This window comes from Acanthisitta chloris, unplaced genomic scaffold (assembly GCF_000695815.1).
Source record: "Acanthisitta chloris isolate BGI_N310 unplaced genomic scaffold, ASM69581v1 scaffold1325, whole genome shotgun sequence".
In the NCBI taxonomy this organism is placed as follows: Eukaryota; Metazoa; Chordata; class Aves; order Passeriformes; family Acanthisittidae; genus Acanthisitta; species Acanthisitta chloris.
The window spans coordinates 3,267-17,761 of NW_008675137.1; the positions used below are offsets into that span (position 1 = coordinate 3,267).

At 56.7% G+C, this 14,495-nt stretch overlaps 1 protein-coding gene across 1 annotated transcript in view; it reads left to right on the forward strand.

Moving 5' to 3' along the window:
• Positions 1 to 753: 753 nt before the first annotated feature.
• LOC103803043 (collagen alpha-1(XVIII) chain-like) overlaps positions 754 to 14,495 on the forward strand; it is a 17,017-nt gene continuing 3,275 nt past the window's right edge. The window contains 32 exon segments of the mRNA XM_009075577.1: positions 754 to 1,297; positions 1,994 to 2,017; positions 4,846 to 5,390; positions 8,125 to 8,205; positions 8,279 to 8,338; positions 8,515 to 8,653; positions 8,741 to 8,844; positions 8,933 to 8,959; positions 9,055 to 9,170; positions 9,172 to 9,220; positions 9,306 to 9,332; positions 9,413 to 9,475; positions 9,582 to 9,668; positions 9,808 to 9,861; positions 9,939 to 10,088; positions 10,210 to 10,272; positions 10,453 to 10,497; positions 11,368 to 11,508; positions 11,591 to 11,653; positions 11,757 to 11,783; positions 11,889 to 11,933; positions 12,070 to 12,132; positions 12,495 to 12,530; positions 12,603 to 12,692; positions 12,863 to 12,892; positions 13,001 to 13,027; positions 13,188 to 13,250; positions 13,403 to 13,477; positions 13,564 to 13,599; positions 13,722 to 13,775; positions 14,014 to 14,079; positions 14,270 to 14,332. Coding sequence (XP_009073825.1) covers positions 754 to 1,297; positions 1,994 to 2,017; positions 4,846 to 5,390; positions 8,125 to 8,205; positions 8,279 to 8,338; positions 8,515 to 8,653; positions 8,741 to 8,844; positions 8,933 to 8,959; positions 9,055 to 9,170; positions 9,172 to 9,220; positions 9,306 to 9,332; positions 9,413 to 9,475; positions 9,582 to 9,668; positions 9,808 to 9,861; positions 9,939 to 10,088; positions 10,210 to 10,272; positions 10,453 to 10,497; positions 11,368 to 11,508; positions 11,591 to 11,653; positions 11,757 to 11,783; positions 11,889 to 11,933; positions 12,070 to 12,132; positions 12,495 to 12,530; positions 12,603 to 12,692; positions 12,863 to 12,892; positions 13,001 to 13,027; positions 13,188 to 13,250; positions 13,403 to 13,477; positions 13,564 to 13,599; positions 13,722 to 13,775; positions 14,014 to 14,079; positions 14,270 to 14,332 — 3,057 coding nt within the window.

Genomic DNA, 14,495 nt, shown 5'->3' on the forward strand with positions numbered 1-14,495 from the left:
GAGGACCCAAAGCTGCTGGAGTTGGGCACCACCAATGACCCACAGGTGAAAGGGAGCACCAAGGACCCACGGCTCCTGGGGACAGGGACCAGCAAGGACCTGCAGCTCCAGGAGTTGGGGTACTCTGAGGACCCACAGCTCCTGAGGACACAGACGACTGAGGACCCACAGCTCCAGGGGACAGGGAACACCAAGGATCTGCAGCTCCTGGGGACAGGAACCACTGAGGACCTGCAGCTCTTGAGGACACACACCACTGAGAACCCACAGCTCCTGGGGACAGAGACCACTGAAGTCCTGCAGCTCCAGGGAACAGGGAACACCAAGGATCTGCAGCTCCTGGGGATGGTGACCACTGAGGATCCACAGCTCCCGAGGATGGTGACCACTGAGGATCCGCAGCTCCTGGGGAACACTGAAGACCCACAGCTCCTGAGGACCATGACCACTGAGGGCCCAGAGCTTCTGGGCATGGTGACCACTGGGGACCCACAGCTCCTGAGAACAGGGGCCATGGAGAATCCAGAGGTCCTGGGGACAGGGACCCCCACAGCAAAAGAGACGTGGATGTCCTTGCAGAGACCAGCAGGGCCCCGGCCAGGTAGTGCTCCTTTTCCTTTCTCACCAGGTGACAGTACCCGTGAGCAGGCAGTGTCATTCCAGGACCCCACGGCACAACCTCCCCATCACCACCATGGAACATCACTGAATCTATGGCACAGCACTGGCCGTGGGGGGCTGACTCTGGCTGGCATGAATGGGCACCAGAGCCTCCGTTTGCCTAACCAGAGGGTGGATAACAGTGTGGATCCTCCTCTTTCTGATAACTCCAGTCCTCTTGAGTTTGATTTACTAACCGCCACTGTGCGACTCTACGGTAGTAGCAGCACGGGGCTCGCATCCTTCTTTCCCGGACTGATGCTAACAGCTGGCAGTTGCCTGCCCATCCCGACCCACCTGCCCTTCTGCAGTGTGCTGGGCACCAGCCATGTCCGGTTACCAAATTACCTCCGCCACGGCAGCGAGGAGGAAATTCAGGCAGCTTTGCATGAGTGGGAGGGGCTACTTGAATCGCGGTGCCATCGCTACCTGGAGTGGTTCCTCTGCTTGCTGCTGCTCCCTGGGTGTAGCACCTCGGTCCCCGTAACCCCCCCACCGTGCCAAGGCTTCTGTGAGGCCGTCCGAGACCTGTGTTGGATGCACTTGGCTGGGGGGCGCCTGCCTCTGCCTGTGCCTTGTGATGCTCTCCCTGAGGAGGATGAAGGGTATTCTTGTGTCTTTATTAATGCTTCTGCAGGTAACGTGGCTAGGTGATGTCCCTGTGTTGTATGTCTCCCCTTCCCAAACTCCCCCAAATGCTGAGGGATGCTTCTGCCTTGTCCCCATGGGATGCTGCTGATTACAAAATCTCTTTCCATCTAGCCTTTGCTTTTTCAAAGAGAGAACCAGTGGGTTTTGGCTCTCTGCAAGATTGAGCATCACCTTAGTGAAACACAGTGGCTAAGTGTCCTCATGGCCAAGACAGGAGGTGCTCCCTAAGAGATCATGCTGGTATTCAGGGCTGGTTTCCTGGTGTCAGGATGCTGTGGGGAGTCCATCCTGGGATTGGGGTGCTTGGAGAGCTGACATCTCCCTGCAGGAATAGGAGAAGGACCAGGACCCCATGACCACCTAACCACAGCACCATGGCAGTGAGGAGGTTTCAAGGTGACCTGCCTGCACACTCCCCTCTCCCAGTGTGGGCCCTTTGCTTTGGGGTTAATGATTCACCCAACAGCTAATGTTTGATCCCCCCACTGCCTGGAAAAGTGGGAGAGGTTCCTTTGCCTCCAGCTTCATCATTTGGTGGCTGTGAACTTTCTGTGTGCCAGCCAGGGACCCAGACAGGCCTCTTGGGCAGGAGGGTGAAAGGACAGAGGGGGGGGCTGAGTGGTGCTTGAAGAAATGCACATTGGGATGAAAGCAGGAGCTCCCCTGCTAAACTCTGAATGAGGCTGTGTTCCACCACCAGCCACCCGTGCCCTCGGGTGATAACCAGGAGATGCCAATCAGGAGCAGCGAGAGGCCTGCTGCCATCAGAGGGGCAATTTAGTGGGGGACCAGCAGACAAGGGTCATGCACATGGTCTCCTCAGTGTCAAAGAGGCTCTGTTTGCTGGGGGAATTCAGTGGGATCATGCACAGGGATGCTCAGAGGGAGGCACGTTCTCATTTGAGAATGCAGTGTAGTGTCTCGGATGGGCAGCATCAGGAATGAGTGGGGGATGTGGTACACCCCATGGAGTGACTTGAAATGCTCATGTATACTGGGTATTTCCTGCATCCCATCTGGGATGGCATGTGTGGGGCCACACGGCCAGCCTGGACTTGTGCCAGCCAGGAAGGTCATGGCAGAGTGGGAAAGTGGCTTGGGGCATCACTGTGGCCAGAGACATCCCCACAGCCATCCTGTGCCAGCCCCAAAAACACTGCAGCCTCCACCATTTCTCCACGCTCGGTGATAGATGCTGCCACAGGGGTGAGAGGCTGTGATATTTGGGCTCTGGATGCCCTTTGGAAAAAGCAAGCATGGCCTGAAAGGTGTGAGGATGAGAAGGGGCCCTTGTTTTTTGCAGGGGAGCAGATATTTGTAGGGGTCTTCCCTTACTCCTCTGCTCACCAGTTTCCAACCAGCCTCTGCTTGCTGTCACATGGGGAAAAGGTGTGTCCTCATTTGCTTTGGGAAGCCCTGGCACCCAGCTCCCACCTTGGACTCAGGGGCCAGTGGCATGTTTGGAGAGGAGGGAGACTCAAAGATCCAGCTGCAGCTCCAAGGGAAACATGGTTGAAAATTGCACTGCTAACAAAAGCCTCTTTTAGCATCGCCCCATCATCCAGAGCCCCGGGGGGGTCACAATGGCTTTTATGGATGCAGAAATTGCAGAGCTGGTTCTTACACCTTTGTGGACCCCCGGGAGGAAGCTCTGGTTTCCTTTTCCCTTAAAGCTGCTGTGAATTTGGCTTCCTCCAACCCTAGATAAGCTCTACCCCTGCATCCTGGCATTGGCAATTGGAGCAAGCTTGTGGGATGCCTGAGCATGGGTGGGTGAGTCAGGGGTGTGTGACAGGCTGGGGCTTGCTGTGAGTCTTGGGGAGCCCTGCATGCTGTGCACATCTGTGTGTGAAAGGATGCTGGGCTCCAGGATCCAGTGGTTCCCCTCTGGGCAGACTGGAGATGCCCTGTGGGAAAGTCCCATCCCAATGAAGGGCAGATGAGGGGGCTAGAATGGATGGAAGACTGGGAGAGAGATTTTCTTCCAGCCAGGTGCTCAGTTTTGAGGTGCCAAACTTGGGAGGGACTGGAGGCTTGAGGGAGCAGGGTGGAGACAGCAGTTTCAGAGCAGCAGGCTCAAGAGACAGTCAGTGGGTCTGGGGTCTGGCAGAGAGAAAACTTGCCTTCACCTTTAATCAGTGGCATTTCTAATGTTCCCACTGCCTGGGTCCCTGTTATGGGGCTGGAGCTGGCATTGGGGCTTGGCAGCAGGGGGAATGATCTATGTCCCCTAGGCTTTGGAGGAAGCATCCAGGTTTTCATCGACATCTCAAGAGACATGTTTTTCTTCCAGGCTGGGCAAGGCTGGGCTGATTCCTTCTTGCTTTTTTTTCCTTTCTTACTTTTAGTAATTTTTTTAAGAGCTCTGGACGGCAATGCCTGGCTCCAGAGCTGGGTGGAGATTCCTGGCTGATCCGCCGCAATTCAGCTCAGGATACTCCAGGTTACACCTTTAGATAGCCCCTCGTTGTTCACGTGAAAACCAGGGATGGAGTTGGGAACATTTAATGTCTCAGCTGCTGCTTCTGACTCGGGGTAGGGCCAAAATCAGCACTGAGCATCCATTCCCAGTGCAGATCCCTCAGGAAGCCAGGGTGGTTGAGTTTCCTCACTCCCAGGAAAGGAGAGGTTAAAAAGCACCCGGTGGTGTGCTCACTCCCATGGAGTTGGCACCGACCCCGAGCAGTTGACATAGGAGAGGAGGAATCCAGCGCCCAGTGTGTGGGCGATGAGGATGTGCTTGCTGCCAAAGCAATGGGAGCTGGCGGACAGAGGGCTGGCTCGCCCCAACCAGATGTTCAGCTGTGTCGGGTAGGAGAGACAGTCTCCAGCAGGACTTCCCTAATTGCTTTGAGAAATAGGAGTTCAGAAAGGAGGTGACCTCCAAATTGAGAGCATCTGGGAAGCTGACTGGGCATGCTGGCTTGAGCCACGTTCCCAGGATGTTGTGAGGGGATAGCTCTGATACATATTCCCAGCTGGAGTGACCCTAGGATCCTGTCCTGGGATGACATGAGAGGTCACTGTGACCTTGGAGCGCTTATGGATGGGACACACTTCCTCAGGCCTCCGTGGTTGTTCAGCATCCTGGTTCTCCAGCATCATACCCCTACCCTGTGCAAGATCCCTTTGGTTTTATCCCATCTCAGGGAACTCTGGGGAATCTGGTCTAGTGGAGGGTGTCTCTGCCCATGGCAGGAGGGTTGGAATTAGTTGATCTTTAAAGTTCCTTCCAATCCAAACCATGCTATGATTCTATGATGTTGCAGCTGCAGTTAGAGGGCCAGCAACAGGGAATGGGTAGCATTTTGGGAGTCTCATCCAAATGGTGTGGTGAGAACAGCTCAAGGTTGGTGCCTTGGCCAACCTGCAGCCTGAAGGAAAACCTCAGTCCCTAGGAAGGGCGAGTGAAGGCAGCTGCTGAAGAACAGTGTTGGGGGGAGGCCTGGCCAGGGGTGTCCCCTCAAGTCACCTTGTTGAGTGACCATCCTTGCTGAGCTGGTTGTGACCATCCCCTTTCCTTTCTTCTTGCAGAGAACCTGAGCACTGAGGTCAGCCTCCTGGAGCTGATCGGAGACCCACCACCAGAGGAGATCCTCAAAATTTATGGCCCTGACAACAACCCTGGCTATGTCTTTGGTCCTAATGCCAACACAGGCCAGGTGGCTCGGTACCACCTGCCAAGCCCTTTCTACCGGGACTTCTCCCTCCTGTTCCACATCCAGCCCACCACCCCACGGGCTGGGGTGCTCTTTGCTGTCACGGACTCTTCACAGAGCATCATCTATGTGGGCGTCAAGCTCTCAGAGCTGCGGGCGGGCAAGCATCAGATCATCTTCTACTACACAGAGCCGGGCTCACCGAGCTCATACCCAGCAGCCACCTTCACTGTGCCCACCTTGCTCAACCAGTGGACACGCTTTGCCATCAGTGTGGAGGAGGATGAAGTCATCCTCTACCTGGACTGCGAGGAGCATGAGCGGGTCCGGTTTGAGCGCTCCCCAGATGAGATGGAGCTGGAAGATGGCTCTGGACTCTTTGTTGCTCAGGCTGGAGGGGCTGACCCAGATAAATACCAGGTAAGATCTCGGGCCACCTCAAGGAGCATCTCCAAGAAGCCTGGAGAGAAGAGGCACTGCCTGCGCCTTTTGAACCAATCTCTTTCCCCAGAAGACAACCAGTGGCCACGCTGCATGTGTGTCCCTGGGGAAAGGGACATCTGAGATGGAGAGAAAGGTGGCTTGAGATGCCACTATATTGTCTTGGGGCTCACCAAAGCAAAGCACTCAAGGTGAACTGGCAGGAGGAGACAGGGTTGCCCTACAGCAGCCACTGTTGCCCATACTTTTTCCCAGCAAACACACAGAGCCTCTTCAGATCTCATTGCTAAATATATCAAACCCCTTTGATGGAGGAGCTGCTTTGGCTGGGAAAATGTCTCTCTTAGCTGGAAAAAATGCTTGGGCTGGAGCATATCTTTGTTGGCTGATGTTGGGCGGTATCTCCAGGAAGACTGGAGAGCAAGGAGGGATGTGATAGCTCAGCCCATGCTTTGAGCAGCACTCATGTTCTAGATAAGCTTAATGGAAAGTGTGGGGAAAATGCCCAGCTGACATGGAAGTCCCCCATGGTGCTTGAGGGGAGGAATGTTCAGGTTTCTCCTGGGTTGAGCAGGATTTGCCCAGCGACAGAGGCTCTGCTGAGGGGAGAGATGCTTTTCCCAGGGAGTTTTGCAAAGAACATTTCTGACCTTAAACATCATCTTGATTGTGCTGCCACATTCTCAGTTGAATGGCTTTGGGCAGTGTAAGCTCCCCCAGGAAGGGGTTAATCATTGATGGGGCACAGACCAGTTTGTGCTGGGATTCAGGTTGGTCCTTTGAAGTCTCGAGGGTAAAGTTTTGCTCTTGAAGAGTAATTTTTTTGCTCTTGAACATGCTGGGAAGGCCAAGTTATGGCTATGCAAGAGTTCCTCTCCCCAGCTGGAGAGGGTTTGGCACCATATGGAAGGCAAAGCAACAGCCTTGAGCATATGGGAGTGCTCCTGCCTTTCTAGCAGGTGATGTTCCTGAGCTTGCCAAACCCCCAATCCCACCACCCGCCCCCAGTTTTCCCATGGGGAATAACTGGCCATGGAGGGAAGGAGGCTTATCGCTTTGGCTGGATGAGAGGGGAGTGGAGAGAAGGGCTCGGATGTCTCCTTGGCATCTGACTGCCTCGTGGTGTTTCCATCACTGTCCAGCCCTGACTCACATTATCTGGAACAAACTGGGCATTGAGCGGATTAAAACCTGGCCCTGGGTCAAGCTGCAGGACGAACTGCTGGCAGGCAGCTGGATGGGTGTCCTGGTATCTCTACTCCTTCCTGAGTCACCTTTGTGTCAGTGGCATGAAACTTGGAGGGGCAAAGCCTATGGGTGATGCAGAAGCCCCTGGGACAGCAGATGCCAAGAGGATAAATGGAGTCTCAGCTGGGGTCTGGCAGGAGGGTTTGTTTGCAGGTGGATGTGGCACCTGGGGACATGGTTTAGTGGGAGACCTGGCAGTGCTGGGTAAACAGTTTGACATGAGGACCTTTCCAGCCTTAAGGACTGTGCATTCATTGTGAGACCTATGGTGTTGCTGCCCTCTTTATTGGGCCAAACAGGCTGCAAAGAGCCCATATAACCATCCCTCATGGGGTTGCCTAGGTTCAGGGTTTGGAACTGGATTATTTCCATTGCCTCTGGCAAGTCCCAGATTCTAGCCCCAGTGCCCAGCACCACCGACATGGCTTGATTAGGTATGTGCCAAAGCTGACACCAGGTGGGCTGAGCTGAGGTAGTGGCCAGGACCTGGCCAACCACTCAGCAATGCTTCTACAGGGCCATTTTCCTTGTTTCCCCTCTCCCAAGGACTCCCTGGCCACAGCCAGCCTCCCTGTTCCACACAAGGATTGCTAGCAAGTCCCACTCCCTGCAGCCCACGTTTTGTGTTTCCTAGGCTAATCTGCACTTCCTTACCATTTATTTGGGTTTTGCAAGCATTGTGTGCATCCAAGCCACCTGTTTGTGCAACAGAACACCACAAACCCCTTCCAAAGGATGCTGCCTCCAGGCAAACCTCCATAGCATCCTGATCGCAGCTGGGAAGGGTGTGTGGATACCAGTCTGAACTCCACAGCTCCCTCTGTAAGCATGGTCACCCAGCACGCTCCAGAGCCCAGCCCAGGTCCTCGGTGCTGGGGTAGGACAGGGATGCTACCAGGTTGGGATGCTGCTAGGATGGGATGCTGCCAGGACGGAATGCTATGCATCCCTCTGATCCCAGTGGGGAGGAGCAGGGGACCGTGCTGGGAAGTGAGCTCAGAGAGGGGAGATACCTCCTCCTTGGTGTCTCTTCTCTGGGCAAGACACCTAAAATAATATTTGGGCTGGCTTGAAAGCACAGTGCGGCACTCTGGGCAAGGAAATACAATGGGCTTAAGAAAACGAGGATCAGGGGCAGTTGCAGTTCAGCCAGATTGACTGTGACATTTTAACAGGAATATATTATAAGTAGATTGAGTTATAGATATAAAATAAATATTATATACTAGAAATACTTAATAGTTTCTATGTAAAATAAAAAAGTGTACAAATTCCTCTCACAAGCAAATACCCTCAGTTAGGTTATGACCTCCAGCTGCTCATCCTGCTGACAGCAGATCTCATCCATCCCTCTCCTCCCACTCAGGGATGTGGCAGCCAAGTGGCATGGCAGGTCACATCACAGCAGGGTGGCTTGTGGCACACATCTGTCTGTGTCACCCATCCGCCCGTGCTTTCCTCCCAGGGGGTGATTGCTGATCTGAGGCTCGAAGGGGACCCACGGGCGGCAGAGCGCCAGTGTGAGGAAGAGGAGGATGATGTGGAGGTGAGTGCTGGCAGCCCAGCTGGGACAGGCTCGGGGTTTGGTGCTTTTTTTAACTATCCACGGGCAAATGCAGGTCTCCGGTGATTTCGGCAGCGGGGCAGAAGGTGGACATCATCCCTCCGGGAAGGTCGGGGTGAGTTGCTGCCTGCAGGTGTTGCACTCAGAGTTGCACCCCAAAACTTTAGGGGCAAGGAGGACTGAGTGCCCTCCATGATAAAAGTCGTAGGATGCTTGATGCTAGGATCTGTCCTGTATGGGAAGGCACTGGGAGGTAAACAACACCACGGTGTCCCCTCATTGTTGGCACAGGGTGTCCCAGGACTGGTGGATGCTGTCCCTGTCACCTCTCCCCCCGTGGCAGGGGGCAATGGGCCAAGGAGCAGTGGGGGATCCCCGCAGCAAGCTGAGAGGACCAGAGCGGAGGAGACACTGCGAGTCTCCACGGGAGGTAATTCTAGTAGCTTTCCCCTTCCCCAGGGGACACAGTGGGGTGGTCATCCTCCATCAGAGCCAGGTGCCTTTTCCTTTCCTGCAGGCACCGGCCCCAAAGGCGAAAAGGGAGAGAAGGGCGAACGTGGCTTGAAAGGGGATTCAGGGACTGGTGGTGTCGTGGGGACAGACAGTGTCAAGGGCCAAAAGGTAGGTGAGAGTGTGGTCCCTGGGGGCTTGAGGGTGTCAGTGACACGACCATGTTTGACACCAGCTCCTCTCTGTTTCTGATCCTCAGGGGGAGAAAGGAGACCTCGGCATCAAGGTGAGCATCACTGGGGGAGCTGGAACAAAGCCACGCCTGCTTGGGGTGCCAGCCCAGGGACATGTCACCCATCTCTGTCTCTCTCCCCTTTGTAGGGCAGTGCTGGATTTGGCTACCCTGGCTCTAAGGGCCAAAAAGGGGAACCAGGTGACCCTGGCCCCCCTGGCACCCTCTCACGGCACACTGATGGCACAGTGGTGGAGCAGGTCACTCCCAGGGCCCCCGGGCAAAGAGGGAGCCCCTGGAAGGGATGGCGAGCCTGTGAGTTGTGTCCCACACCCCTGGGGTGTCCCCTGTCCCCCTGCCTTACCCATCTGCAAACTGACTTCTCTGTCTGCCACTCTAGGGAGATCCTGGCGAGGATGGCAAACCTGTAAGTGGCGGGGGGTGGTGGCAGGGACAGCCACCCCTTTGCCTTTCCACCCACTGACCCCCCACTGGTCCCCTTTTCAGGGTGATATGGGACCTCAGGGGTTCCCTGGGATGCCAGGAGAGCCAGGGCTGAAGGGGGAGAAGGTGAGTGCCGGTGCTGGTGTTGGTGGGTAGAGCACACCACTGCCCACACTTCCTCTCACTGTCAGCTTGGCTGCTCCCACAAACCATGCTTTCTCCTCTGTGACAGGGTGACCCAGGTATGGGACCAAGGGGCCCCCCTGGACCACCTGGCCCCCCAGGACCACCGGGACCCTCCTCCAAGAATGACAAGCTGGTGAGTGCCCCCTGGGACACAGCAATTTGAGAAGTGTGGGTGTCCATCAAGCCACAGAGGTGCAGGGCTGCCACCAGCCCCTGGGCAGCCCCCCTGTGCCACCAGGTGTCCTGACATCACCCTCATGCTTCTCCCCCAGACCTTCATCGACATGGAGGGCTCTGGCTTTGGCGGTGACCTGGAGACCCTGAGGGTGAGTGGGGGTGAGTGCCTGTCCTGCCAGCAAGGAGTGGGTGACACCCTCACCCATGACCCTCTTTTCTCTTCTAGGGTCCACGAGGGCCACCTGGTCCCCCAGGGCCACCTGGAGTGCCTGGTTTGCCAGGAGAGCCAGGACGGTTTGGAATGAACCATACAGACCTGCCAGGACCACCGGGGCTACCAGGGAGAGATGGGATGCCTGGACCCCCGGGGCCAGTGGTAGGTGTATGGAGTGGCCATGGGGACCCATCCCAGGGCCCCCCTTTGGCAGTGGGGGGCTCAGTGCCTGCCCGCCCCATGGGGCTTCCCTGTGCTGGAACCAGCTCCTGGAATCTTACAGGGTCCTCAGGGTCCTCCTGGAAGAGACGGGGAGGCTGGGCAGCCAGGGCCCAAAGGAGAGCGGGTGAGTGTCCCCTGTCCCATGTGCCGCAGGAGCATGTCATGGCCTTCCCACAGGGCAGCTGGCACCCCTGGCACATCTCCATGAGGTGCCACCTTGTGGTCTGAGGAGCTCCATTCTACTCCTGCCTGGAGCTGGGTAGCTTCTTCACACCCTTTTCTCTCTCCTTCTCCTCCTCCCCAGGGCGACGTGGGTGACCTCGGCCTCCCTGGTGTACCAGGACCCAAGGTACTGTGTCTGGAGTGGGTTTCTAGGGGAGCCCCCCATCCATTGCAGACTGGAGGCAGGGATGCTGCATGGGAGGGCATCTTGCACTGGAATGGGGCAGAGGGTGCTGGTTCCCCCCAGACCAGTGCCACAGTTTGAGGGTTCATGGAACTGCTGAGCTTCCAAATGATGCTCACCAGGCTCTTGCCACCCTCCCTTGGCTTTGCTCCCTGCGCTGCAGGCAGGGAAGCCAAACAGGGTGTTTCAAGGCACAGAAGAGGTTTTTGGGTGCCCACACTCCACCAGAAAACACCCCATCTTCTGTGTATCATTCTCTCCTGCCTGCCTGCTCCAGCCCCTTTCTGATCCATGTCCCCAAGAGTAGATGTAAAGGCTTGCTGGGAGCCACACTGCTCTTCGGGATGACACTGCAGCCTGAGTTGGGGGCAAGAACCTCAAAGATTAAGTTTTCTTAACCTTAATTCTAATCTTCTGCCAGCACCCGGGGGCAGATGGGGTGGCAGCAGGTGTAAGGACCAAGCTGGTGCTCTGAGACCCATTACAAAGCCCAAGGATGCCTGTGAGCATCCCTCCTCGGCACTGAGCTCTGCCGCTGCATCAGAGCCAGCCACATGTGCAAAAATACTCCAATTTATGATTTTGGATGAGCCTCTGGTGGCCACTGTGGACATTACAGGGGGAGCTGGTGGAATGAAGGATGCCCGAGCTGGGCAATGCTCCTTCCTGTAAAGCCGCAAGACAGAGGAGCATCAGGCAGAGCATCCATGTCCTATCCCAAAGGGGATTCAGGAGGGGATGCACTACTCCTGCTTGCAGGCTTCAGGCAGGGACCGTTGTCACCTTTCATCTTTCCCCTTTTCTCCTTTGCAGGGCAACAAAGGAGAAATAGGACCAGCAGGACCTCCAGGAGAAATGGGCTTAGCTGGCCTTCCCGGGCCCATCGGACCCCGAGGGCAGCCAGGGCCCCCCGGGCCCCCGGGCCCGCCAGGCCCAGGCTACGAGGCTGGATTTGTACGTGGTCACTGCAGTGATGGGGGGGTGGGATGAGCTGGAGTGGGGGCAGGTGTGGCTCAACCCCTTCTCCCCCATTTAGGGTGACATGGAAGGCTCAGGGCTGTCATTCACCCCTGGACCACCTGGACCTGAAGGACCACAGGTATCTCTGTTCTTGCCCCTTCCCTCCTCTCCAGCCTGGGCTTCCCTGCCATCATGTCCCCTGCCATCATACAATGCTCATGGGTCTTTCTTGTTGCTTGCAGGGGATGCCAGGACTGCCAGGAGTGAAGGTAAGGAACCATTCCAACATCCTCCTCACCCCAGTTCCATCCTTGCAGGATGCCTACAAGTAGCCTATAGGGGATGCTCCTGCTCTGACACCTCTTTCCTTGCAGGGTGAGGTTGGCAGCCCTGGACAGCCAGGCTTGCCGGGACCAAAGGTAGGAAAAGCAGAAGATTGGGATGGGTTGTGTGCCAGCACCCTGGGTTTGCAGGGCACTGGACAGGACCTCTGTGCTCCCCATTCTGGGAGGATGCTCTGTACTGCATCCTGCCCTTTCCCACTCCTCTTTGTAGGGAGATGCTGGTGTGCCTGGCATGGATGGACGCCCTGGCCTGGAGGGCTTCCCTGGACCGCAGGTAGGAGCATCAGCCCCACCGCCAGAAGTCTCCTCACTTCAGGCAGGACACCCTTGATCACAGCTGCTCCATTCTCAGCAGCCAAAATTCCCCCTCCCTGCTTTGGGACCCCGCTCATCATGTGCCAGGGGTGCCCACACTCCTTAGCACCCTGTCTCCATCTCATTGCCACCCTGCTTGCCACCACCTCCACCCAAAATCATCACAGCCTGGCTTGTTGCCTGGACCTTCGAGGCAGAGGTGGGGTGGCCTTGAAGGATTTTGCTGAGCCTGAGGTGGGAGGGGTTCTCTGCTTGTGAGCCAGGGTCTGTCTCTGTGTGGTGCCAAGCAGGAGCCTCACCCCTCCCCACTCCTCCTTCCAGGGACCCAAAGGTGACAAAGGCAGCCCCGGCGAGAAGGTAGGTGCCACCAGGCTGGGGACAGGGACCAGCCGGTGTTGGCCATGGGGCTTGATGACTTGTGTCTTTCAGGGAGAGCAAGGCCAAGACGGTGTGGGACTGCCTGGTCCCCCTGGTCCACCTGGTCCCCCTGGACAGATCATTGCTGTCTCAAGTGAAGATGTAAGTGATGGCACCAGGCTTCAGCATAGCTGGGGGAAGCTAAAACCAGGGGGGAGGAAGGGGTCTTCCAGCACTGATCATGTTGAGGGACCAAGGGAGACCTCTTCAGTAACCCTGACCTTCAGAGCAAAGATCAAGGTGAAAATACCTCATTTTGTCTCTTTTGGCAGAAATCTTTGGTGGCTTTTCCTGGTCCAGCGGTAGGTGCCCTCCTGCCACCTGTGCCCATCCCTAGGCAGTGCCAGGAGGGCACTCCACTTTTTGGAAAGGGCATTTGCTCTTAGAAATATCTCTGCTTCTTTCCACAGGGCAGACCAGGCCACGCTGGCTTCCCGGTGAGTTGGTGACAGGTCTGGGGACCACAGCGATAGCCCTGGGGACAGCTCCAGTCACTGGTCCTGCTACGCTTTGCCGCAGGGTCATGGTTATGGAGAGGATTTTGGGGTCTGTCTTTGGTGGGTTGGGAATGACGTAGGCTCTGTGTCCTCCCTGCAGGGTCCAGTGGGACCAAAAGGAGACCAGGGGTCAACTGGTCCCCAGGGCTCCCCGGGGCTGAAGGTAACTGCTCTGGGCCACTTCCGCCCCATGGGGTGGTCACACTCCTGGTCCCCCATCCTGCCTGGCCTCTGGGTCCCAGTGGTGATGCCAGCCTTGCCATGAGAGAGAGCCTGGTCCTTCCATGTCTCCTCGCACCTCCTCCTCTCTTGCAGGGGGAGAAGGGAGAGCCTGGTGTCATCATCAGCCCTGATGGGACTGTGGTCACTGCAAAGGTGAAAGGAGAAAAGGTGGGTGCATGGTGAGAATGGGGAGCACGTCCCCATGTGCCAGGTGGTCCCAGTGGTGATGCCCTTTCCCCCTCCGTTGTCCACAGGGGGAGCCAGGACTGCGGGGGCCAATGGGACCATCGGTAAGTCACCATCACCATCCTCCTTGTATCCCATGGTGGGGCACAGGAATGATCCAGGGCAGAGGAGGACAGGGAGTGCCTTCATACTGAGCACCCTCATCCTCGTCTTCTCTCCCTTCCAGGGTCCTCAGGGACAAGCAGGGATGAAGGGAGAGATCGGCTTTCCAGGCAGACCCGTAAGACCTGCTCCCGGTTTGTTTGTCTCCTCGGCCATCACCTCCACTGCATCCCCCTACCTTGTTTGCACATCTTGAACCTGCTGAAACCCAAATCCTAACGTGTCCCTGAGGGATGGGGTGATGCAAGGGTATTGGAGGTGATGCCAGGGTGTCAGAGGTGACTCGAGCATCAGAGGTGACACCAGGAGTTGGTAGGGGTATGGGGACGAGGCTCATCTGTGCTGTTTACCCACAGGGACGTCCTGGCATGAACGGGCTGAAGGGTGAGAAGGGTGACCCCGCAGATATGCGGGGCTTGCAGGTGAGCACTGCTGTGGCCCTGAAGAGTGGGGGGCACACATTGAGGGTCTCCCTGAGAACCCAAATCCCTTAGGCAAAGGGCACATGTCTCCCTCACTCAGGGGCTGGTTGCTCCTCTGGGTCAGGGCATGGCCTTCCTGTGGTGGGGACTCCACTTTGCAGACCATGGTACATCTTCTCTCCCCCAACAGGGTCCTCCAGGGCCCCCTGGGCCGCCTGGGCCACCTGGAAGCATAGTCTACAACAGTGGCAATGTGAGTAACAACACAGTCACTGTGATGGGGGTGCTGGTGACCGAGTCCCTCCAGTGCCCCCTGCTTGGCTGGAGGGGACAGAGGATGCTCCAGTGACATCCTGGCTAGGGCTGGCAAGTGGGACTGTCACCAGCGTTGAGGGGTGGCCCCGAGGATGCTGCTG